Source organism: Capricornis sumatraensis, chromosome X (genome assembly GCF_032405125.1).
Source record: "Capricornis sumatraensis isolate serow.1 chromosome X, serow.2, whole genome shotgun sequence".
In the NCBI taxonomy this organism is placed as follows: Eukaryota; Metazoa; Chordata; class Mammalia; order Artiodactyla; family Bovidae; genus Capricornis; species Capricornis sumatraensis.
The window spans coordinates 99,133,871-99,158,401 of record NC_091092.1 but is presented as its reverse complement, the minus strand read 5'-3'; the positions used below and the strand labels follow the sequence as shown (position 1 = coordinate 99,158,401).

Sequence of the window (24,531 nt, the reverse complement as noted above, 5' to 3'; positions counted from 1 at the left end):
CGAACCTGGGTCTCCTGCGTTGCAGGCAGATTCTTTACCGACTGAGCTACTAGGGAAGCCCCTGTCTGTCTGTAAAACTGGAATAACTACCTACTCCACAAGATTGTTATAAAGATTAAACAATATTAAAGTCTCTGACAAGTAATTTATTTCAGCCCTTCTATTTTAGTTCTCAGTTTTACCATATCTAAAACTCTGATTTGGGGCCAGTATTAGATATTGTTTGTATGAAATCCATTTTCTTGTCCTAAATTTTAATACTTGTATTTTTGTCATACTGCCCACCCTCAGAAATATGAAGTTAATGCCCAACTTACTTTTCAACTAGTGGTGTGATTTTTCCTTTAAATTAGTCAGTAAAGATTTCACATGTTTAGTTGAGTGATGGAGGTACCTATTCTTAGTTTATTAACTGGTTTAGTATTATCTGAACCAGAGTCCGTTTCAGGGTGACATTTCTATGTGATACTGTATGGCTTTTCTGCTTCATATAATACACCCTCAGGTGGGATTAGTTGCCTATTTACCTCCATATAATTAATTCAGAATTTTATTTCATTACTTTTTAATGATGTTAATGATAATTGCTTACATTTGTTATGTATTTGAGGCAGTGTGCTACTGTTGCTTCAGAAAAGCATGCCAGTTTTGACAAGTAGTTTTATATGATGCTTCTAATTTTTACATCTTGGCAGACTATTAAAATTATTTCCTTCATATGAAGCTAATAAATGCAAAATAGGATGTAGTATCACCCATATTCTTTGGTCAGTTAATGCATCTATTTTAATTTAACAAAGATCATATAAAAATTCTCCCTGATATTTAGGTATTTAATTTCCCCTGAAATAATGGCAGCATTCAATTTTTTTTTTAAAGGTAGATAAAGAAGGTGGCTTTTTTTTTATGGGAACTTGTGGATAGTTGACTGGGATACCAGTCTAAGTCCCCTTATAATTTGATATTTGAAGATGATAAGTGCTGATTGAAGGGAATAATATAAAGGGATTAAGAAGTTGAGAATTACAAGAGGTGATTCAAAGGAAATGGGTTGAACTCAAATGAGACTTGTGTGTTAGCTTGGCATTATACCAGGTGCTTAGTGTTTCTTGAATGGATAGCTTAATGAAATGAAAGAGGCGATAAAATGACAAAATGCCTCTCATAAGACTGGCTGGAAACATTGGGGAGAAAAGATGAGACTGATTGTATTTGTCATCTTCTGCACAAACTGACAGTGCAGTTTTCTCTAGATGCCCCCTGTTCGCCAGTTCATTCTGCTCTCTCCCTTCTATTATTATACCTCACATGAAACTTCTGAGTCAAATGGCATTTTACTTATTTTTTTAAAAAAACACTGTTCTCCAGAAACTGCTTCATTTCCAGGTATCTGATTTGATATCATACTTTAGACTAAGGAATTTTATTGTTAGATTTTCTTATTCTAAGAAATTAAGGCAGAAAGAATAAGTCAAGGCATGATGATGTGTATTTCCTTTTAGAAACTACTTTTGGAATCTGTGAAATACCTCCTGTCTTTTACTATTTTACTCATATAAATCATTTCCTTCATTTAATTGAGATACTATGAACTATGTATTATAAAAATATTTGCTTGGAATTTGAATACCAGCTAATAAATTAATTTTAATCAGGCCTTAAGTTTCTAAGATATATCTGTAGTATTTTTTGTTGAAGCTTTAACTGCATATTTTTATTCATTCAGTTGTCTAAAAATAATAAAAGTTGCTGTTATTTCTCTATACCCACTCCTGGCCTGCTTCCTTCAGTTGCTCAATAACTTAACTCTTCTGATTGGTGCTTTGAAAATTTTAAAATTGTTAAACTTTTCTGTTGAGTTAGAATTGACATACAACTTTGAGTAAGTTTAATTTGTACAGTGTGTTGATTTGGTACATTTATATCGTCACCATACCATATATCACCGTCACCATATATCATCACCACCAATTTGATACATTATCATCATCACTATGGCATTTCCTAATAACATCTCTGTCATGCCAGATAATTATCTTTTTTTTATGTGAGAACAATTAAGATCTAGTCTCTTAGCAGCTTCAAAGTTTATAGTACAGTATCATTGATACAGTAATCTCTATACTGTAATCTAGTTATCTGCTAGTTTCACATTTGTACTTTTCACCCACCCCAGTTCCCACTTTGGCAGTGGAATTTGGTTTCTTCTGAATATAATGTCACTGTCTTGGCAGAGAATGGTCACTACTCTGTGTCTTCTGTCCATTTTTCCTCATTTGTGGACAGGAATCTTTTCCTTGCTCTTTCTTTTTTCTACTGTTCATCAACTTATACTTTACCTTTTAATCTTTTCTGTGTATTATCTGGGGCTTTCCAGCTGGCACTAGTGATAAAGAACCCACCTGCCAGTGCAGGAGACATGAGACAACGGGTTCTATCCCTGGGTCAGGAAGACCCCCTGGGGAAGGAAATGGCAACCCACTCCAGTATTCTTGCCTAGAGAATCCCATGGATAGAGGAGCCTCCATGGGGTTGCATAGAGTCAGACATGACTGAAAGTGACTTAGCGCTTTCACACTGCTTGTGTATTATCTATCTGGTATGAGGTGATCTGCTCACTGGTTTATTTATCCACTAATGCTCTCTCCACTTCAATCTGCCTGCCCAGTTTTATTTTTCCTTTTGATATTTATTTATGCCGAGTTCTATTACATACCTGTAAGTGCAAAGTAGTATAAATAGTAGAAGAATTTCAGTTCCTGAAATACATTTTTGAAAAGGACATGACTGCTCGTGGATGTTCAGTAACCATCCTTTCTTGATACTGAGTGGTTGGGATAAGCCCAGGTTTCTTGTGTCAGATTTCTCTCCTCAAATATATTTTAACTACAAGAAGCAATTTCTAATCAAAAAACACTTTTTGGTGTTTATGGATGACTACTTAAATTTGTGTTATAAATATTCAGTCTTCAAATGCAGCTTTATGAAACATTCAGTGTATTCAGTGTCACAATTTTTTTAAGCTTATGTTTCTAAACATTTTACAATGCAAATTGTAACATTATCCTTTATAAAATATATATTATGTTAACTTTGTTATTTGTGTGCATGTTAGTCTTATTTTGATTTGAACACAGATTGTATACTAGATTTAAAGAACTTGAAAATTCAGTCAATACATATTCTGATTGTTTCTGTACATAGATTTGACATACACTAAAACCAGTATTTTAAAGCTTCTAATCAGTTGCGTCCCTGTACTTTTATAAAATGTGATAAAAAGGAGAAATTTGAGAACTAGGTTGGACACAGTTACAAGAAGAAAGGTGAGCAAGATCTGTTGAAAAAATTGGTTCTCAGGATGGATGCATGGATGGATGGATAAAAAGTAACACATCCTAGAGATCTTAAGGAGTCTTAATAAAGGAGTTAATTTATTGACAAATTCAGTGTGGGTAGAGAGTCCCCATTTGTTGACTTGACTTGCTTTTCTGTTAATAAAGCAGGGGATAAAGAAAGCAACAGGTTTGGGGATTGGGAAATGAAAAGCCTCCAAATGGAAATGGGTCATTTGGGGGAGTATATTGAGTTGGAAGTACCTGAGGGATATCAGATGTTGGTATAGACAGAAGTCTGGAGCCAAAAAGAAGGGCTGGAAATTAGATTTTGAACATCTTCAGTATAAAATGTCTTTTGCCTTACTGTTGGTGTGTTTTTGTTTTGTTTTGTTTTGGTGAAAGACAGTTTTGGAAGAGACCATATTGGTAAACTTGTAAGAAGGAGCCTCTTTTTTGAGTGAAGATTGCTAGGATTCATTAGCTATTAGTCATTGGTGCAGTAGAGTTCCTCCTTGAAACTGTTGTAATAATCTTGAATTACAAAGAGAATGAAAGAACTGAGTTTGGGAACTTTGAGGGAATCTCAGTCAGATCAACTTGGCCAAGCATCATGGCTCACAAATGCTACCGAAACTTCAGTTTTAGTTTCGTATCTTATTTTCAGAGACCAAATCCCTAAAGTAATTGCCATCACATTCTAAGGCATTTTCCCTAGTTTAGAAATGAAATTTGTTGTTTTTTTAATTCATACTTTCAGAATTCTGGCAATCTGTAAAAAAAGAAAAAATAATTCGCCTTTGACCTGCAAGAGTACCTGATAAACCTTCCATTCTCCCACTTTAATGGTTCATAAAACCCTGTTTCATAAACGCTATGTAAACAGATATTGTTTCCTCAGCTTGAAGGATCTCTTTTCTTCCCTCATCTATATCTTTTAGACTCTGCTATGGAATTGTCTTTTAAACTTTTATTAGAACATTAATTTCAGTGAGCATTTTATTCAGTTGCGTAGATGCTGACTCAGTGCTAAAGAATCTAACAATGCAGGAGCTGCAGAAGATGGCGGGTTTGATCCCTGTGTTCGGAAGATCCCCTGGAGGAGGAAATGGCAACCCACCCCAATGTTTTAACTGGTATAATCCCATGGACAGAGGAGCCTAGCGGCCTACAGTCAATGAAGTCCAAAGAATTGGATGTAGCTGAGAACATACGCACGCATAGCCATAACAGAGTGCTTGGCGTAGAGTAAAAACAGGTTGCAAACAAGCAGCATTTGCTTTAATAGACAGAAGTATTGACTACACGTACCTTGTCTATATAGACTGAAGTGAAAGAGGAGAGTGAAAACGTTGGCTTAAAGCTCAACATTCAGAAAACGAAGATCATGGCATCCGGTCCCATCACTTCATGGCAAATAGATGGGGAAACAGTGGAAACAGTGTCAGACTTTATTTTTTGGGGCTCCGAAATCACTGCAGATGGTGACTGCAGCCATGAAATTAAAAGACGCTTACTCCTTGGAAGAAAAGTTATGACCAACCTAGATAGCATATTCAAAAGCAGAGACATTGCCAACAGAGGTCTATCTAGTCAAGGCTATGGTTTTTCCTGTGGTCATGTATGGGTGTGAGAGTTGGACTGTGAAGAAGGCTGAGCGCCGAAGAACTGATGCTTTTGAACTGTGGTGTTGGAGAAGACTCCTGAGAGTCCCATGGACTGTAGGGAGATCCAGCCAGTCCATTCTGAAGGAGATCAACCCTGGGATTTCTTTGGAAGGAATGATGCTAAAGCTGAAGCTCCGGTATTTTGGCCACCTCATACGAAGAGTTGACTCATTGGAAAAGACTCTGATGCTGGGAGGGATTGGGGGCAGGAGGAGAAGGGGACGACCGAGGATGAGATGGCTGGATGGCATCACTGACTTGATGGATGTGAATCTGAGTGAACTCCGGGAGTTGGTGATGGACAGGGAGGCCTGGCGTGCTGCGATTCATGGGGTCTCAAAGAATCGGACACGACTGAACTGAACTGAACTGAAGGCTTTTTGGGGTAAACACACAATTTGCAAGTTTTAAATATTGGCATTTAACCCTGACTGCATTGGAATAAGTTGTAGAGGGTTTTATCTGGTTTGGGTATTGTCCTCAACCCACTGATTCAGAACATCTGAGATTGAATCTGGAATCCACACGTTGCTCCAAATTAATAATTTATACACACAACCATAACTTGTCAATAATGAAAAGTTTTCTCACTGCTTATCTTCAGGTTTGGGAACATAGTTGAAGGGTTCTACAACTGAAAAGATGGTAAGATAATCACAGATTATACAACTAGAAGTAAAATATTTTAAAAGGGAAATAAAGTCTTGAAATTGGTGTTTTATGTGTTAATTACATCAACTTTCATTTCTATGTAGAGGAAAATCTAGTTCCTTAGTCTATAGAAAGCAAAGTACTGAAAAGTTACTTTGAAATTTTGAACAAGTTAAAACCTTTTAAAGAAAAAGTTACTTTGATGATACCGATGTCAACAGAAATTGTAATGAATTGAACCTTGTATTAAGTTGGACCAGAAAGGCTCTATTAAAAGGAAATCACTAACATTAGGAAAAAATCTTCTTGCTTTGAAATTAGTTTTCTATAGAATGCTTTCTGCCTTGAGGTTTGCAATAGTCTTTGAACTGCAGAAGCCTTTATTGGGTGGTAACTATTTCACACAGCAGCAGTCAGTTTCAGTACTGCAATATTTCAGTATGAGGTATATTTCCTAGCTCTTTCTGTTGGTTGCAAGGATGGGTGCTAGGTATTTTACCATGGTATCTTCAGGTTGGGGGTTGATTATCATAGTTGATAGTTATTTGCTGACTTATGTGTTAAAAATACATCTATTTTGCATCCAGTTTAGACACTAGAAATGAAACCATGAAGTCATACCATCCCCACCCTAGTCTCTTATCTCCCTTTAGTTTACTCAGAGGTGTATCAGTGATTTTTGTTATGTGGGTTTGTGGTTTGGACATGTTTGACATTTCATGATGTTTTGGGTTTGAAATGGTGCATCAGTGACTTCATTGCTGATTTTAAGATCAATGAATAATTATGTAGTCCAGAACTACTTCTGCCAGATTTCATTACAGGACCTTCAGTATTGATAGATGAAATGTAGATTGGGCGATTTGAATTACGCATCTCTCTGCTCCTTGTGAGATTTCAGTGGAGTAGTGAAAGTAAAATATTGCCATCTTAAATGGGGTTTTCTTGGTCGGTCAGTTTGCAACCTTTGACTCAGGAAAGTTCTGTCTTTTGTTGTTGTTTTGTTGCTGGCTGACTTCTTTTGTGACCCCATGGGCTGTAGCCCCCCAGGCTCCTCTGTCTATGGGATTTTCCAGGCAAGAATATTGGAGTGGGTTGCCATTTCCTTCTTTCCCAGTCCAGGGATCGAACCTGCATCTCCTGCATTGGCAGGCAGATTGTTTACCACTGAGCCACCAGAGAAGCCCCTGTCTTATCTAAGTATTAATGTTGGCAGGATAGATTAGACTTTGAAATGTAGTACAATCTGAATGTGTGGCTGCTGTGCCTCTTTTTATCTAGAGGAAAACAACTGGTTATAAAATATGCGTTGCTTTCATAGTACTCACTTTTTAAAATAGTCTGTTTTCTATTGCTATGGTAGCACACTAAAAGGATGTTTGAGGACATGCAATCTGCTTTGTAGGCCAGGGGAGAATAAAAGCAGTTCTCAAAGTGTTCAGATGTTGGATTTTTTTTCTCATTCTGTAAAAGATGGCAAATATTTTTTTCACTTTGGATTGTCATTGTGTCCCTAGTATCTTCATTGTCCTAAAGACATTATAGGTTCTTGAAGAAGTCATTGAATGGATTAAATATTTAATATTTAAGGGTCATAGTCATTTTGTTAGTAGCTTGCTCATTCAGAATATTACAACCTCTAAATATTGAGTACTGCAAATGTAGGCTACAGTAATTATGCATGCATATAACAGACATTTGTGAATAACTACTAGTTCATACGAAATTATGCCTTCTAATCTTTGTTTAATTGTAGTACTTTGTAACTGACATTTGTTTATTTTTGTTAACTGAGGGTTGACCAAGTGCAGTTTTGTTGATTCTGTGTTGAAATACAGTACTAAAAGCTTGCTGATGACTGTCTCCCTTGATATAGAAAGTTTTAAGTTTCTTTCAGGCTTACATCTAGAAGTTGTCATTATATGTATCAGTTTTCAGTTTTTCCAGCAGTTGAAAAAAGACAACTCTTTAGGCATTTGGCTTGTGGATAGAAATGGTGATTTTTAGAAAATTGTTTTGTACTTTTGGCTTTTGATTACTTTTAATGGTAAAAATTTGTGGAGGCTTGGAAATTTTGAATATGTATTTCTGGAAATATCTTTTAGAAGAATTCAGAGACTTAACCTTTTTTATTTGTTATTGTTTATTTGTTTCTGAGTGTACTGGGTCTTCACTGTTGCACGGGCTTTTCTCTAGCTGCGGTGAGCTGGGGCTACCCTCTCATTGCAGTGTGAGGGCTTCTCTTGTTGCAGAGCACAGGCTGTGGGGCTCACAGGTTTCAGCAGTTGCTGCACATGGACCCTCAGTAGTTCTCTAGGGGATCTTCCTAACTCAGGGATCAAACCTGTGTTTCCTGCATTGCAGGTGGATTCTTTACCTGCTGAGCTATCAAGGAAGCCCCGCCTTAATTTTTTTTTTTTATTTCAAATATTCCATACTAACTATAGTACTGGTTTGCCTTTTCCTAATTAAATTTATATAGCCAGTTCAGTGTTGATAAACTTGATGCCAGATGGCACCCTGTTGGTTTTTTTGACTATATTGCACAGCATGTGGGATCTGAGTTCTCAGACTACAGATCAGACCTGAGCCCCCTACGTTGGAAGCATAGTCTTAACCACTGGAGCACCAGAGAAGTCCCCGGCACCCAATGTTCTTGATGATGATTTGTATTCTTAAAGATTAGCGTTATGCCTTGAGTTTGACGTGTATTTTGTTTTTGTTTCTTTTTTTTTTTTTGGTCGGGGGGACAGGCTTAAGCAATATTATTACAAGTGGATGCTGTAAATTATTAGTGGTTTAATATTGCCTGCACATATAATAGGGTATATACCCTAAAAGGATAATTGCATTTCTTTTCTATCGGTTGCAAGGATGTGTGCTAGATATTTTCTAATGCGGCTTCAGGTTTAGGGGTTGGTGATCATTATGATAGTTGATATCTTAATATCTTAGTAGGTACATCTGTTTTGCATCTGGTTTAGATAACTAGAAATGAAACTATGAGGTCATGCCATCCCCACCCTAGGCCCTCATCTCCCTTTAGGTTTAGAAAACCAATGGTTTTATGTTGGATGGTTTTGTATGGCTATTTGGTACATTCTTTGTGATACTTCAAATACTTTTAACAGTCTCTAAATACAATACTTACTGAAAAATCAGTAAGGGCAAATAGTTTTACCCTTTATGATAATTTTCTCATAGTCATTTTAAAAAATGTATATATCATTTTGAGATAAGCAGTGGTATTTAATCCATTAACACCATTGAACTTTTACTTGCAGTTTTTTAAATAATTATGTGTTCTATTTGAAGTGTTCAGTAACTAACAGTTCCTATTTACTAGAAGACTTAAAAACCTGATTCTTTTTTCCATATAAACAGATTTACGTAGGATAACTTGATATCAAGTTAATTCTCACGCCAAATCTCTATTCTCAACTGTTCAAAGAAAATAATGCAGCAGTCTGTTCTCAGCAGTAAATGTTAAAAGTAATGCTAGTTGGTTGTATGTTATATTTGCATAGCATAGTTTCATAATTATATTAAATCTTATATACCTGAAAATTATCTTATATGACTGATTTTTACTGCATTAATTTTCTCTCTTGCAGCATTTTCAGTTAGCTTTGGTTGACTGTAATCCCTGCACTTTGTCCAATGCTGAAAGTAAGTATTATTAAGTACCATAGTTTTCTGCACGTATTCAGATCATTTCATGGCAGATATAATAATAGTCATGAATCTTGTGTAATTTTTCCCCTGGAATTGCTGAATCTAACTATATTTGTTGCCATAACTATTTGTACAAATGGAACATGTGAGACCAGTTATTTATTGTGAATATTGTGTGTCTAAAATAGATATGCTAGTGAACTGGGTTTGTTGAATTAAAATTATCTGTACTAGTGAACAGGATTGATTATCTGTATATTAGTTACATTGTAGATGACTTGGGGAGGTTAAAAACAGGATTGCCGCTCTTTTCAGAAATCTGAGTATACAAAGATTCATGTGTTAATTCACTGATTGATACTTTGTGAATTAAAATTATTGGTAATGATGAGGCTATACTTTGACTTTCTATTATAGTTTTAAACATCATACATAAAGATTGTGGTGAGATTTTTCAATTAATTAGAGTATAAAGAATCATGAAAATTTCAGATAAATCAAAAGATTCTAGATTTAACAAAGTCAGTAGTTTGGATTACTTCATTTTTTTAAGCATATAGAAAGGAGTTCAGTGAAGAGTTAGTAGTCACAGTGGTAAAAATGCCTGCAAATGATTGACTCAGTGAAAAAAAACTGTAGAAATTTGCATATAAGATGAAATAAGATATAGTGTTTATTAAATCATTATCTAGACCAGACTGATTGTCTTACAATTCTACTAAATGCAATTTTCTGAGAAAATTTAAAAGAATTCTGTTTTCTTTAAATGAAACTTAGGATTTAGTACTGATCAGTGTATTTCCAGAACAAATGGTGGAAAGGTAACAAATGCAGCACTATTTTCATTTCTAAGATGAGGTTAAATGAGAAAAAGGATTTAACTCACTGATAACTCACTGATATATTAATTTATGAAGTGTTCAGTTTTTTTAAACTTATTTTTGTATCCTTAATTTTATATCCAGGTTATATAAACCATCTAAAATACAAACCCCTAAAATCCTTTTAAAATTATGGGAATAAGAAAAAAAGTTGATTTTCATTTGATTGATTGTATTTAGTGCCTAGAAGCTAACTTTCATTCGTACTTGTCAATTTGAATGATAACTTTTGAGGGACGTTTCATAACTTTCAAACTAAATCCTTATTTTATTCTCCTTGAGCTGAAATCTTACTTGTAGATCATTGCGCCTGAGAGGGAAACACGTATGTAAAATGAGTACCAGAGGGCATATACTTTCTTGTGGAATTTGAAAAGGACAGTTCTAACAATCATGAATACATTTTTGAGCTTACCACAGCTCTCTTTCTCTTGATTGCTGAGAAAGGAAATAAGAAGGAGAGTGACCAGTGTCCTGCTTTGCACAGGACTGAGGAATTTCCCCAGACTCAGAACTATGAGTGCTAAAAGGTTTGTCACTCTAATGGAAGGCATGTGCTTTATTTAGAGACATTACACCATTATAGTTGAGTTGATCTGGGTAGTTTATTTTTAACTATAGAACTTCATAGCTACTTGATAACCATAATAATAAAGGCTGGAGTCTCACAGAGCACTCTCAAATATAGACTACTCACTTTGGGTACACATTATTACTATATAAACACCAGACTTTATCATCTTTGTAAAACTTCTCTGGATTTTTTAATATCATCACCTATTTAGGTAAGCCACAGACTTGACTATTTTTTGAAATCTTCCATGTTACTTTGTCATACTACAAAGGTCAGAAGATTTTATAAAGTGAAGTGAGCTTTTAAAGTCTGTAAGAGATTTCTCTTTTATCGTACAGTTCATTTATGCATTAGAAAAACACATAGACTTGCCGCTTCTAGAGCCTTTAAGAGGGGTTAATTGCACTTTGTGTTTTGAAAAGTAGAATCATGGTGATGAGAAACTTATACGATTGCCCTTTGGGATAAAATTGTTTCTTCTAGATTTAATTAATTCTAAAAATAATGTCTTAATTTCTGAATAAAGTTTAATTTCAGAACCTTTTATGGCAATATTTGTTAAATTTCTACCTCTAATTGAGACTTGCCAAGTGGAGCTTTTTCTTATCTGTATGGTTATCTTCCACTTTGAAGGGGACTTTTAAGAATTTGAATATAAATTGGTTTTCACACCACAAAAGATGATACTGGATTTAGTAACTTCTGGGATAGGAAAGCCCTTATTGAGCCTGGAGGAACTTTGGGCTGGAAATAGAATGCTACCTTACTGCTACTAATCTTTTTTTCCATGTCACCTTTCTTAGAGGAGTAAGAAGACGGGGGCGGGGAGGGGGGGAGATGAAAATATATTTTCCATCTCTGCCTCATTCTCTAATGATGTAGTCAGATGAGATTTGGACTAGAACTCTCAAAGAGAGCTGTGTTGAAAAGGGGGACTAGGAAATAAGAAAACCATTCAACAGATACAGGTAAAGGAAGAGGATATTTATATCTGTAGAACTTTTTTTATTATTATTTTTATTATGTACTTTTCACAAAAAGTTGATCTTCATCTTTTCAAAATGATATTTTTATTTTGTCTCATCTCTGCTTATGATATTTAATGATTATGTATGAAAAGGGCAGTACTTTTGATCCAAAAATGTATGATTTTAAAATTTATTATATATTTTGTTTTGGGCTTTATGCATATTTACTCCAGCTATTTTCAGGTGCTGCTCTAGGGAACAGGTGTCAAAATCCTTTGTTAATCCCAGAACTAAATAAAAAGGTTCCTTTCTGGGCCTTGCCCCAGGCTCACTGAATACAATTTCAGGGATCTCTATTTTTAACTAGCATCTCAGGTGAATCTTACAGTTATGGGAGTCAGTGTGAGAGTTAAGTTTATGATACCAGTGAGAGCTTGATGATAGCTATAGATCTTATTTTTAAAGATCCAGATACATATTATACATATAATTTTGAAAGGCTCCCAGACTCCTTGAAATCCAACTATGAAATCCAGGTAGATGGAACATTAAAAAAAAAAACGATTTGTCATTGGAAGATGAAAATCATTAAGTAAGCCAGAATCCAGTTTTGATTCCTGATTCATTGTTGCTTTCATTGCATCATTCATATTCTGGTGGTGCAGTATCAGGAAGAGCTGAAAATAAACGCTGAAATATGTATATTTTTTATTTTCAAGAGGTACTTGTTAATATTGATGTTCTTTATTTATTATTCTTGCTTTCCAAGTGGTTTGACCTTTAAAAACTTTTTTTTGAAGAACTGACAGAGAAATGCATCTTATTATCTATGACATCTTTGTAAATATTAGTATGAAATATGTAATAAAATATATAACTTAAAAGAGTATTTTTCATGGTTGTTTTAATCAAATACTGACTTTCTTTTTTGAGTTTTAACTCAGGTTTTAAATACCATGTTGTGATCTGTTTAATGTTGCCATTTGAACTTATACTTACTTGCTACAGATTTTAATGTTAATGTTAATAATTACATTGACAAAATTTAGTGATGACTAATAATGAATACATGTAGTTTCTTATCATGTTCTTATATGCTTGTATATTTTATTAAGAATAAGTTATGTTCTGAAATTAAATGTATGCAGCAGAGATAGTGTTTATATTTTACATTTTATATTCTTACTTATATTTATCCAAACACTACTGTAATACAGCTGTTGACTTATTTTCTCATCTTTGCAGTTCAATTTCACATTGCCCACTTATATGAAACCCAGGTAAGTGTTTTAACTTAGTTTACATTAAAACACTCATACCATTTTAAGTGGAATCAGATACACAGTTAATTTAATGGAGTTCTGGGTGCTATTTCTTACATAATGCTCATTAAATTTGGTCAAGATTTTGCATTCATGTTGCAGTTATTACACAGAGTTCTTGTTGTATACAAAGAACCCATTAAACTCAAACTATCTGCAGCCTTAAATGGCTGTATTTGAGAAGCTTTCTCATATTCTTGGTGTGAAATGCCTAGGTTTCTTTTCAGAATGTTATAGATGATTGTTATAATGCATTGTTCTTAGTTTCACTTTTTATTAAGATTGAAATATCCCTTCCATATATCACCATTTGAAAAGCCTGTTAGTAACCTCTTGATGTCATTACCAGTACTTTTATGGCTGCTATATTTAATTTGTTTTTTTGGCTGTGCTGCAAGGCATGTCGGATCTTAGTTCCCTGACCAGGGATGGAACCTGTGCCCTCTGCAGTGGAAGTGCAGAGTCTTAATCACTGGACCACCAGGGAAGCCCTGGCTGCTGTATTTAAAAAGCTATTTTAGAACATATTTTTTTATATGGCAGAATTTGCTTAGTTAATAACACATAAACATTTAGTCTAGGTAAGCAGTTTTGGTATGGGCTTCCCTAGTAGCTCAGCTGGTAAAGAACCCACCTGCAATGCAGGAGAGCCCGGTTCAATTCCTGGGTGGGAAGATCCCCCAGAGAAGGAATAGGCTACCCACTCCAGTATTCTTGGGCTTCCCTGGTGGCTCAGTCAGTAAAGAATACGCCTGCAATGTAGGAGACCTGGGTTCAATTCCTGAGTTGGGAAGATCCCCTGAAGAAGGGATAGGCTACCCCTTCCAGTATTTTTGCCTGGAGAATTCTGTGGACAGAGGAGCCTGATAGGCTACAGTCCATGGGGCTGCAAAGAGACACGACTGAACAACTAAGCACAGCACAGGCAGTGGTATGGAAAATCAAGCGTAAGTTGGTATGAGGCTAAATATTAGGTAATCATAGTTTGCTGCTGTTGTAACCCCATGGACTGTAGCCCACCAGGCTCCTCTGTCCATGGGATTTTCCAGACAAAAATACTGGAGTGGGTTGCCATTTCCTGCTATAATCAGTTTACCCAGAATATAATTTTTATAACAGCTTTTTAGGAAAATAAAGTACTGTTATATTTCTAGATAATTTTTAAGGTCTGTTTTGTTTCAGAGCCACCATGAGGTGGTCTAAAAAAAAATTAACATCTGATTGCTGGACACCTCCTTCTGCTGTGGTTTCTCCCCCCACCCTCCTTGTACGCATGCACACAGGTGTGTGTATGTCTACTGAGTCAGATTGATGCACACTCAGGTTTGGATTCTTTACTAATCTAGGGATTTTATCCGGCTTGACAGGGTACATTTGAGAATCATGTGCATGTTGTGGAGCAGAGTCTTTACCTGCTAATCACTGTCTCCTTGTCAACTGCTGAATCAGTTAAGGCCCTAGGGTGAAAGCAGCTATAGAAATAAACTGTTTCTCCAGAGTTCTTTCTCTGGAGTCTTAGCTCCTGCTTTCATTGCCTCAGGAGATCTCTGCTGCCTTCTAAAGGATGAGCTCTGAATTTTTTTCTCCAGCTTTCATAGCTCTTAGTGAGATTTCCCTCATCGGTCATTAGGTAAAACATGTTATCTAACCATTCTTTTTAATGAGTGTTTTTTGCCTGGAGATGGAATTCTATTTTATTATTTTATATGACCACTTTAAAATTTACATTCCATTGTCCTCTGGTTTTCATTGTTTCTGGTGAGTTGTCTGTTGGTATTAATTGTTTTGAATCTTATGAAGGTAATGTGGGGACAGGGCCCTTCCCCCACTGATTCTTTCATTTGATAAATTTTAGTGCCCATTAAGATTAAACAAAACAAAACCAAAAAAATTCGTGCTAGGCAGAGTATGTAATTATTAGATGATAAGAAGCTGACACTATAAGCATATGAAAGGATTGAAAAATCTTCTTCACTTCAGTGCTTATAACAAGGATTTTTATTTTCAGGTGAAAAATTAAGGAAAACAAAAAGACTTACCTACCTATCTGAAGTATACAATGTGATGATTTGATATATGTATGATTTCCCCCCACTGAATTATTAACACACCCGTCACCTCATATCGTCAAAATGGTGCATTGAGAACATTTTAGTTCTATTCACAAACTTCACTTGTACAATACAAAGTTATCAGCAGTAGTCATCATATTATATATTTGATCCTCAGACCTTATTTATCTTATAAATAAAAGTTTGTACCCTTTTACCAACCTCTCCCTTTTTCTTCCATCTCACCTCCTGGTGGCCCTTGCAAATCCCCTCTTCTAGAAGATCAAGCCCCCACCTCACCGCTTTTTAAAAAGAATCCACACAGAAGTGATACTGTATAGCATTTATCTTTCATTGTCTGTTTTTTTTCACTTACCATAATTCCTTCCAGGTTTATCCATGCTGTCACAAATGACAAGATTTCCTTCTATTTTTAAGGGTGAAATACCATTCCATTGTATTTATATACCACATTTTTTCGATCCCATCTGTAGAGAGACACTTCAGTTGTTTCCATCCTTGTCGTCGTTTAGTCACTAAGTTGTATCAGACTTTTTGTGACACCAAGGACTGCAGCACACCAGGCTTCCCTGTCCTTCACCATCTCTTGGAGTTTGTGCAAACTCCTGTCCATTGAGTTGGTGATGCTATCCAACTGTCTCATCCTCGGGTTGCCCCCTTCTCCTCTTTCCTTCAATCTTTCTCAGCATTAGGGTCTTTTCCAGTGAGTCAGCTCTTTGCATCAGGTGGTCCAAGTATTGGGTCTTCTGCTTCAGCATCAGTCCTTCCAATAAATATTCAGAGTTGATTTCCTTTAGGATGGACTGATTTGGTCTCCTTGCAGTCCAAGGGACTCTCAAGCACCACAATTTGAAAGCATCAATTTTTCGGTGCCAGACTTCATTATGGTCCAACTCTCACACATCTGTACATGACTACTGGAAAAACCAAAATTTTGACTATACGGACCTTTGTTGGCAAAGTGAGGTCTCTGCTTTTAATTATACTGTCTACATTTGTCATAGCTTTCCAAGGAACAAACATCTTTTAATTATTACGATTCACTCTCAGATATTTTATCATTTATTTAATCTTTCTCATTTTGTTTCCTGAGACCCCCCCATACACAGTACCATTTTTTCCTAATAGTATTAATGGCTTTCATTTCTTTTTCTTGATTATTTATGAAATGACTTGAATAGGTCACCATCTAAATTCTAAATAAACTTAAAGATTAAAGGTAAAGGATTTCTCCCTTTTAATTTTGTTATTAGTGTTATTTAGTTTTGAATAGATAATCCAAAATGAAAATGCCTAAAAGAATACACAGTGAAGTATCCTTCTCACTGTTTTTCCCTGGCCATCTAGTCCCCTGCCAAAAGCTACCAACTATCATTATCAGTGTTTTTATATTCTTCCAGAGAAACTTGTATATATAAGCAAATCTATATGTATGTTTGCACATATTTTATTGAAATGATAGCCCATTATGTATGTTCTCTCTTGATCTTGTTTAGTTTATTTTTTAAACTTAGTATTATATTTTGGAAATCACTCCCTATTAATACATGTTGATTTATATTACATCCCTTTGCAGAGGTGTAGTGTAACTAATTTAACTATTCTCCTGTGAGATAGTTATAAATAATGTTATTATGAATAACACTGTTGGTAAGAATTACTAGTTTCATTGTTAACCTTGCCTTCTAACTATCCAGCCATAGTTATTACTGACACACTGTAGACTGGTTTCATTTATGCATATTATAGAAGTCCAAAAATTGTAAAGAAAGAAAAATTTAAGCTCACATTTAAAGATGCAGTAAGTATGTCCTGATTACCTAGGGTTTATTCCATATATTCAAGGTTAGTTCAGTGTAAGGAAATGTGTTAACAAAACAAAAATCAATGTAAGGAAAACAACATTGTGAGGAAGAAAGATTTTTTTTTAAATGAATTAATGATATTAAAAGAGAAAAATGGTAGATCTAATTAAATGTCAAAATCTTTTTATTCTAGAAAAAATTAACAATAGATAAATCACAGACTAACTTGATTAAGTGGATAAATGAGATAAACTACAGATACACAAAATAAGATGACCATAGGTACAGAAGAAATTAGAATAATCACATGAGACTACTTAGCAGACCTCTGTGTGGATGGATTTCAAAACTTAAATGAAGTAGACTGTTTCCCAGGGAAGTACAGACTAGCAAAATTGACCTCATTGGAGTTAGAAAAGTTATAAAAAGCCATTTTTCATAAAAAGAGAAAAATAATACCATGCAGAAAGTACCATGCCCAGTTGGTTTTACAGGGGAATTCTACCAAACCTTCAAAGACCAGATAATTCCAGTACTTTGTAGATTGTTCCAGAGCATTAGAAAAGGAGAAAAACTTATTTCTTTCTCCTTTTTTTGAACAGGATAGTCGGGGGCTTATAAATAGCTTTCTGTCTGACCTTGAGAGACATGTATTTGATCATAAAGTCCTTTATGCACTTACTGATTCTATTGTGTATTTTTGAGATATAATAGAAACAAAAGTCTGATCCTAAAAATCACTTATGGACCATAGTTCTTTGATGTCTTTTTTATTTTATTGTGAAATATACATGACATAAATTTTCCCATTTTAACCATTTGTTCAGTGGCATTAAATACATTCACTTTATTGTGCAACTATCACCATTGTCCATCTCTAAAACTTCATCATCTTCCCAGGCTGAACCTAATAAAGAATAATTCCTCATTCCTCCCTCCCTACAGCCCCTAGCAACCACTATTCCATTTTTTGTCTCTATGAGTTTGACTACTCTAGGTACCTCATGTAAGTGGAATGGTACAGTATTTGTCTTTTTGTGTCTGGCTTATTTCGCTTAACATAATGTCTTTAAGGTTTGTGTATACTATAGCATGTGCCAGAATTCCATTCCTTTTTAAGGCTGAGTAATATTTCATTGTATGTGTACACTACATTTGGTTTATCCATTCATCTGTCAGTTGATTTCCAGCTTTTGGCTGTTATGAATATTGTTGCTATCAACATGAGTGTGCAAATATCTATTTTTGTTCCAGCTTTTCTTTCTTTCTTTCTTTTCTTGATATATACTCAGAATTACTGAGTCATATGGTAATTCTGTTAAAATTTTTGAAGAACTTTCACACTGTTTGCCCTCCTTCCTTTTTGATGAAAGTATATATTAACATTGATACTTAAACCTGGTACAGTACAAAAATGAATGCACACACTGTTATCACTGATGAATGTTGGTATAAAAATACTAAATAAAATATTAGCAAGCAATCTATTACCTCATGAAACAAATACACTATGAGCAAGTGGTATTCAGAGAATACAAAGTTGATTGAATATTAGGAAATATGTTAATATCATGCCTTGTAATAATAGAGCTAAAGGTAAAAGCAAATCATCATCATAGATGCTAGAGACAAAAGAACTGTAAACAAATCTTCCACTACAGTTACTTTCTCACAGGGATATGGATAGAAATTCTGTAACTTTTATGTAAATACTCAGTTCAGTTCAGTTGTTCAGTCATGTCTGACTCTTTGTGACCCCATGGATTGCATCACCCCAGGCTTCCCTATCCATCACCAACTCCTGGAATTTGATCAGACTCATATCCATCAAGTCCGTGATGCCATCCAACCATCTCATCCTCTGTTGTCCCCTTCTCCTCCTGCCTTCAATCTTGCCCAACATCAGAGTCTTTTCAAATGAGTCAGTTCTTCACATCAGGTGGCTAAAGTATTAGAGTTTCAGCTTCAGCATCAGGACTGATTTCCCTTAGGATTGACTGGTTGGGTCTCCTTTCTGTCCAAGGGAATCTCAAGAGTCCTCTCCAACACCACAGTTCAAAAGCATTAATTCTTTGGCTCTCAGCTTTCTTTATAGTCCAACTCTCAAATCCACACATGACTACTGGAAAAACCATAGCTTTGACTAGACATACCTTTTTTGGCAAAGTAATGTCTCTGCTTTTTAATATGCTGCCTAGATTGGTCATAGCTTTTCTTCTAAGGAGCAAGCGTCTTTTAATTTCATGGCTACAGTCACCATCTTTAGGGATTTTGGAGCCCCCCAAAATAAAATCTCTCACTGTTTCCATTGTTTCCCCATCTATTTGCCATGTAGTGATGGGACCAGATGCCATGATCTTAGTATTCTGAATGTTGATATTTAAGCCAACTTTTTCAGTCTCCTCTTTTACTTCATCAAAAGACTCTTTAGTTCTTTATTGCTTTCTGCCGTAAGGGTAGTGTCATCTGCATATCTAAGGTTATTGATATTTCTCCCAGCAGTCTTGATTCCAGCTTGTGCTTCCTCCAGCCCAGCATTTCACATGCTGTACTCTGCATATAAGTTAAATTAAGCATGGTGACAATATACAGCCTTGATGTACTTCTTTCCTGATTTGGAACCAGTCTGTTGTTCCATATCCAGTTCTAACTGTTGCTTCTTGACCTGCATACAAATTTTCAGGAGGCGAGTCAGGTGGTCTGGTATTCCCATCTCTTGAAGAATTTTCCAGAGTTTGTTGTGATCCACATAGTCAAAGACTTTGGCATAGTCAATAAAGTAGAAATAGATGTTTTTCTGGAACTCCCTAGCTTTTTCAATGATCCAGTGGATGCTGGCAATTTGATCTCTGGTTCCTCTGCCTTTTCTAAATCCAGCTTGAACATCTGTATGTTGACGGTTCACATACTGTTGAAGCCTGGCTTGGAGAGTTTTGAGCATCATTTTGCTAGCATGTGATGTGAGTACAATTGTGCGGTAGTTTGAGCATTCTTTGGCATTGGAATGAAAACTGACCTTTTCCAGTCCTGTGGCCACTGCTGAGTTTTCCAAATTTGCTGGCATATTGAGTGCAGCACATTCACGGCATCATCTTTCAGGATTTGAAATAGCTCAACTGGAATTCCATCACCTCCACTAGCTTTGTTCATGTTGTTGCTTCCTAAGGCCCACTTGACTTCGCATTCCAGGGTGTCTGGCTCTAGGTGAGTAATCACACCACTGTCGTTATCTGGGTCATGTGGGTCATGAAGATCTTTTTTGTACAGTTCTTCTGTGTATTCTTGGCACCTCTTCTTAATGTCTTCTGCTTCTGTTAGGTTCATACCATTTCTGCCCTGTATTGTGCCCATCTTTGCATGAAATGTTCCCTTAGTATCTAATTTTCTTGAAGAGATTTCTAGTCTTTCCCATTCTATTATTTTCCTCTATTTCTTTGCATTGATTACTGAGGAAGGCTTTCTTATCTTTCCTTGCTATTCTTTGGAACTCTGCATTCAAATGGGTGTATCTTTCCTTTTCCCCTTTGCTTTCCACTTCTCTTCTTTTCTCAGCTATTTGTAAGGCCTCCTCAGACAACTATTTGGCCTTTTTGCATTTCTTTTTTCTTGGGAGTGGTCTTGATCACTGCCTCTTGTACAGTGTCTTGAACCTCAGTCCATAGTTCTTCAGGCACTCTGTCTACCAGATATAATCCCTTGAATATATATACTTGTCACTTGACTTCGGGAGCTGGTGATTGTCAGGGAGGCCTGGGATGCTGCGGTTCATGGGGTAAAAAAGAGTCGGACATGGCTGAGCGACTGAACTGAACTGAATGGTCTAGTGGTTTTACCTGCTTTCTTCGATTTAAGTCTGAATTTGACAACAAGGATATTGTTTATCCCTAAGTAAATGTATTGTGAATAATGAGGGCTAGATTTTCACTATCAGAGAACTTACAGGTAAGAAAAGAAGAAAGGCTAGACTGAACTCTGTGTTATTGGATTGGAATTGGAGTAAAAACTAAATATATGGTTATTTACGGAAATTGAGAGTTGAGTAGAGATAGAAATAGATGGAAGAGTATGTATGTATGTGTATGCGTTGTGTATACATTAATATATTTCCCAGCTCTGTTTACTGTGAGTGCCTGGAAGCAAGGCCCCCCTCCACAGCAGTGAATGTTCTAGCATCCAGATCTTTGTTTCTAAATTTGATTCTTCAATAAAAGAAAGCAAGAGTTCTTGGGGATACGTGTGTGATTCCAGAGCTTAGGGAGGGTACCTACAAGATGAGCCCTGGAATATTTCATGGTGCAAAAAGTAAGGGAGTTCTCAAAAAATGATGAGGCCTGTGAAAAGTTTTAGGAGCCAACTTCAGTGGAATAGGGTTTCTAATCACCAAATTGGACACAAGTTTAGGAACAAATAATTATAATGCGTACAGTACAGAATAAAATATATTAGCTCATATTGCTTTAAATGAATAATTGAATAAATAAATGGAAAGGGGACACCTCTTTCTTCCTGTGGAATTTTAATTAATGTATGAGAAATGATGAATATCATTCCACAAGATACTTACTAGTTTGAAAGGTACATTCTTCGAAATAATGAGCTAGTACTTTAAATATCAAGGTAATGAAAAGTCAGAGACTGAGTAGCTGTCTCAGGTTAGCGGATGGTAAAGACACACGCTAACTGAACACAGTGTGGGATCTTGAATTAGATCCTGGACCAGAAGAGTGGGACAGTTGGTGAAATTGGAATAAATTTTATAGACAAATAATATTTTATCAGCATTAAATCTGTCAGTCTTCTCATTTTTTTAAAAAGCTTTGTTATTGTTATGTCATCCTGATATGTCCTTCATCGTTATGAGATATTCCGCTTTATCTCTGGCAGTGCTCTGTCTTGAAGCCGCCTTAATGTGATCTGAATCTAATCACTTCAGCTTTCTAATATTTAGAGTTTACATTGTATGTTTTCCATCCTTTTATTTCAGTCTGTTTGAGTCCTTATAGGAAAAAGTGCAAATCTTACAATTCTTATGTTTATGGCTTTCTTTCACTTGTGTAGTCTGTTCTGTCAGTCTCTATTGTTCTTTGTTTATCTAGTCCATTTATATTTAATTTTATTACTGATATGATAACAGAAAGTTGGCTGTCATTCTTGTTGTATCCTTTGTATTTTGTGGTTTTTCTCTGGCTGTTTTCAAGGTTCTTTTTACATTTGGTTTTTAAGTATCTGACTATGATGTACTTAGGTATTGGTTTTTCCTTTCTGTTTTTACCAGTGTTTTTCCTGGTCTTTTGGATATGGGATTTAATGTCATCCATTCTGAAAAGTTCTCAGCCATTATATTGTCCATATTTTCTCTGCCCCATTCTTTCTGTTCTTGGACTCCTGTTATGGGTATGGTAGATACTTTGTTATTGTCTTATCCATCTTGGATGGCTTTTTTTTTTTCCTTCTCTTTTGTCTGTTTTGCTTCAGTCTGGATACTTTCTGCTAATCTCTTTTCAAATTTGTTGATTTTTCTAAAGTCTTCACTCTGCTAGTCAGTCCTTCAGCGACTTTTTTCTTTTTTTACAATTTGAAATTTGTATTTTTCAGTTTGAGAATTTCCTTTTGTTTCTCTTTTATTTTTCTGTGCTTTGGCCTTTTTTGTCCATTCCTTACTGATTGTTTTCTTTTTCATTTGTGAACTTCATTAAAATAGCTGCTTTTAAATTATTTGCAAATTGCAACATCTGAATCATTTCATGGCTGATTCTCATTGATTTCTTTTTGTTTTGAACATGAGTAAAAATTTCCTGATTCTTACAAGCCTGGTAATTTTATCCTGGGTATCATGAATAATGTGTTGTGAAGAGTGACTTTGTTATATTTTTCTGAAATTGATTTTTTGTTTTATTAAACAGTTTTAACTTTGCTCAAGTCACACACTAACCTTTATCATCCCTTTGGTGGACGGCAGCTAAATCTCTCTTTAGTTCTTTTAGGCTGCTGGACGTCTGTTGTGTTTCTGTGTAGTTCAGTGGTCAACCAGGAATTTGAGCGGTTTAATTGCAAAAGTTGATATTCTCTCTCTCTCTTTTCTGGGATTATTTCTTCTTCACTCACTTTTAGCTCTTATGATAGTTTCAAAATCTTTTCTCTTATTTTTCAAGCTAGTAAGATTGCTGATTTCTATATGAGGTCTAGCCAGCCAGATACCAGTTGGGGCCTGCCTTGGAGCCTGCCTTCAGGTCAACATCCTGGGAAAATGGGGTTACTGAACCAGTGCCATTCCATTCCTTTAAGTCTTAACTTCTCTGGTTTGGCCTAATTTTGTTTTCTTTTCAATGCTTTCTGGTAGATAGTTGACCTTTGTATTTTATCCAGAATTTAATGCTATCTGTGAAATGTTACTGCAGCATTACCAGAGGCAAAACTTTACTAAATACCTTTACACATAAACTCGTGTTGCCTTTGTTTGCTACTTAATGTTCTGCTGTAAACATCCATCATGTTTTACATTTCCACTCACCTAGTAAGATAGACCTAGTTGTCCATCTCCTTGATATTACAAATAGTACCGTTTAGGGAAGGTTCCTTTGGTGTATAGATATATCCCAAGAATGAGATGTTTAGATTGTAGCATATTTACACACCTAGTTCCATGAGTAAATCCCCTTCAGCAAGGCATGAGTATTTCCCTTTATATCCCTACAATGCTAAGAATTACCCAACTTGATGTTTGCCAGTCTAATTGGTAGAAACTAGTATTTCATTTAAATTTGCATCTTCTGATTTCTCGAGGTTTATACGTCACATGTTTTTCACCTTTTACATGTTAGTTTTTATGTCCATTGTCTATTTTTCTCCTTACGTGTTTTGAGTCAGATCCTTCCTCCTTCTGATTTATGTGGTTTTTGCCAAGTCTAGTAAATTTTTTCCCATCTCAAGGAAATATTATCCTTTGTCTTCTTCTAGTTATATACTTATATTTCATATTTAGGTCTTTAATGTGGGTGCCAGTTTTGTATATAGTATGAGGTAGAAATAAAACTTTGTTTCTCAGTACGGTCCATCCAGTTTTTTAAGTATGATGGTTTATTATTATTAATATTATCATTATTACTAGTGTTTGGAAGTATGTTTTAGCATTTGTTGAGGTAATTCCAGAAAGTGGTCTTCCTAAAATACAAATTTGATTATATTGCTTGAACTCATTTCAGTGGTAGCCCATTGTCTTAGGATATAGTCTACAGTCTTTTAACATGGTTTAGGAAGGTCTTTGTGAAGTTGTCTGCTTGTCTCTGCATTTTCTGCCCAATCTGCTAGTACTCTAAGCTTATCTGCTTCTGAGAAATAACTGTGTACAATATTCTTACTGTACACAGTACAATAAGCTTTGTTTTCATATCTGTATTCTTGCCTGTAGTCCCAGCAATTTCTGTTATGTGTTAGGTGTTCAACAAATACTGAGCAGTTGAGGGAACTGAGTTGAATAACTTGATTCTTATCCTTCACTAACTGTCTAATTTACTTTTTCAGATCAGATTAATGTTTAAAGGGAAGTCATATACCTGATGAATAAAAGTTTGTAATAACTAT

At 35.4% G+C, this 24,531-nt stretch overlaps 1 protein-coding gene and 1 non-coding gene across 14 annotated transcripts in view; one reads left to right on the top strand and one right to left on the bottom strand.

The window, feature by feature from the left end:
• The window catches only part of KDM6A (lysine demethylase 6A), a 179,245-nt gene that overhangs the window by 96,033 nt on the left and 58,681 nt on the right, over positions 1 to 24,531 (top strand). For all 13 annotated transcript variants that reach the window (XM_068962559.1, XM_068962558.1, XM_068962557.1 and 10 more), the window contains exons 7-8: positions 9,268 to 9,322; positions 12,997 to 13,031. In XM_068962559.1, coding sequence (XP_068818660.1) covers positions 9,268 to 9,322; positions 12,997 to 13,031 — 90 coding nt within the window. The remainder of the gene's footprint in view (positions 1 to 9,267; positions 9,323 to 12,996; positions 13,032 to 24,531) is intronic.
• TRNAG-UCC (transfer RNA glycine (anticodon UCC)) lies at positions 13,488 to 13,560 on the bottom strand. Its single transcript has one exon. It is a non-coding gene; the product is annotated as a tRNA-Gly (tRNA).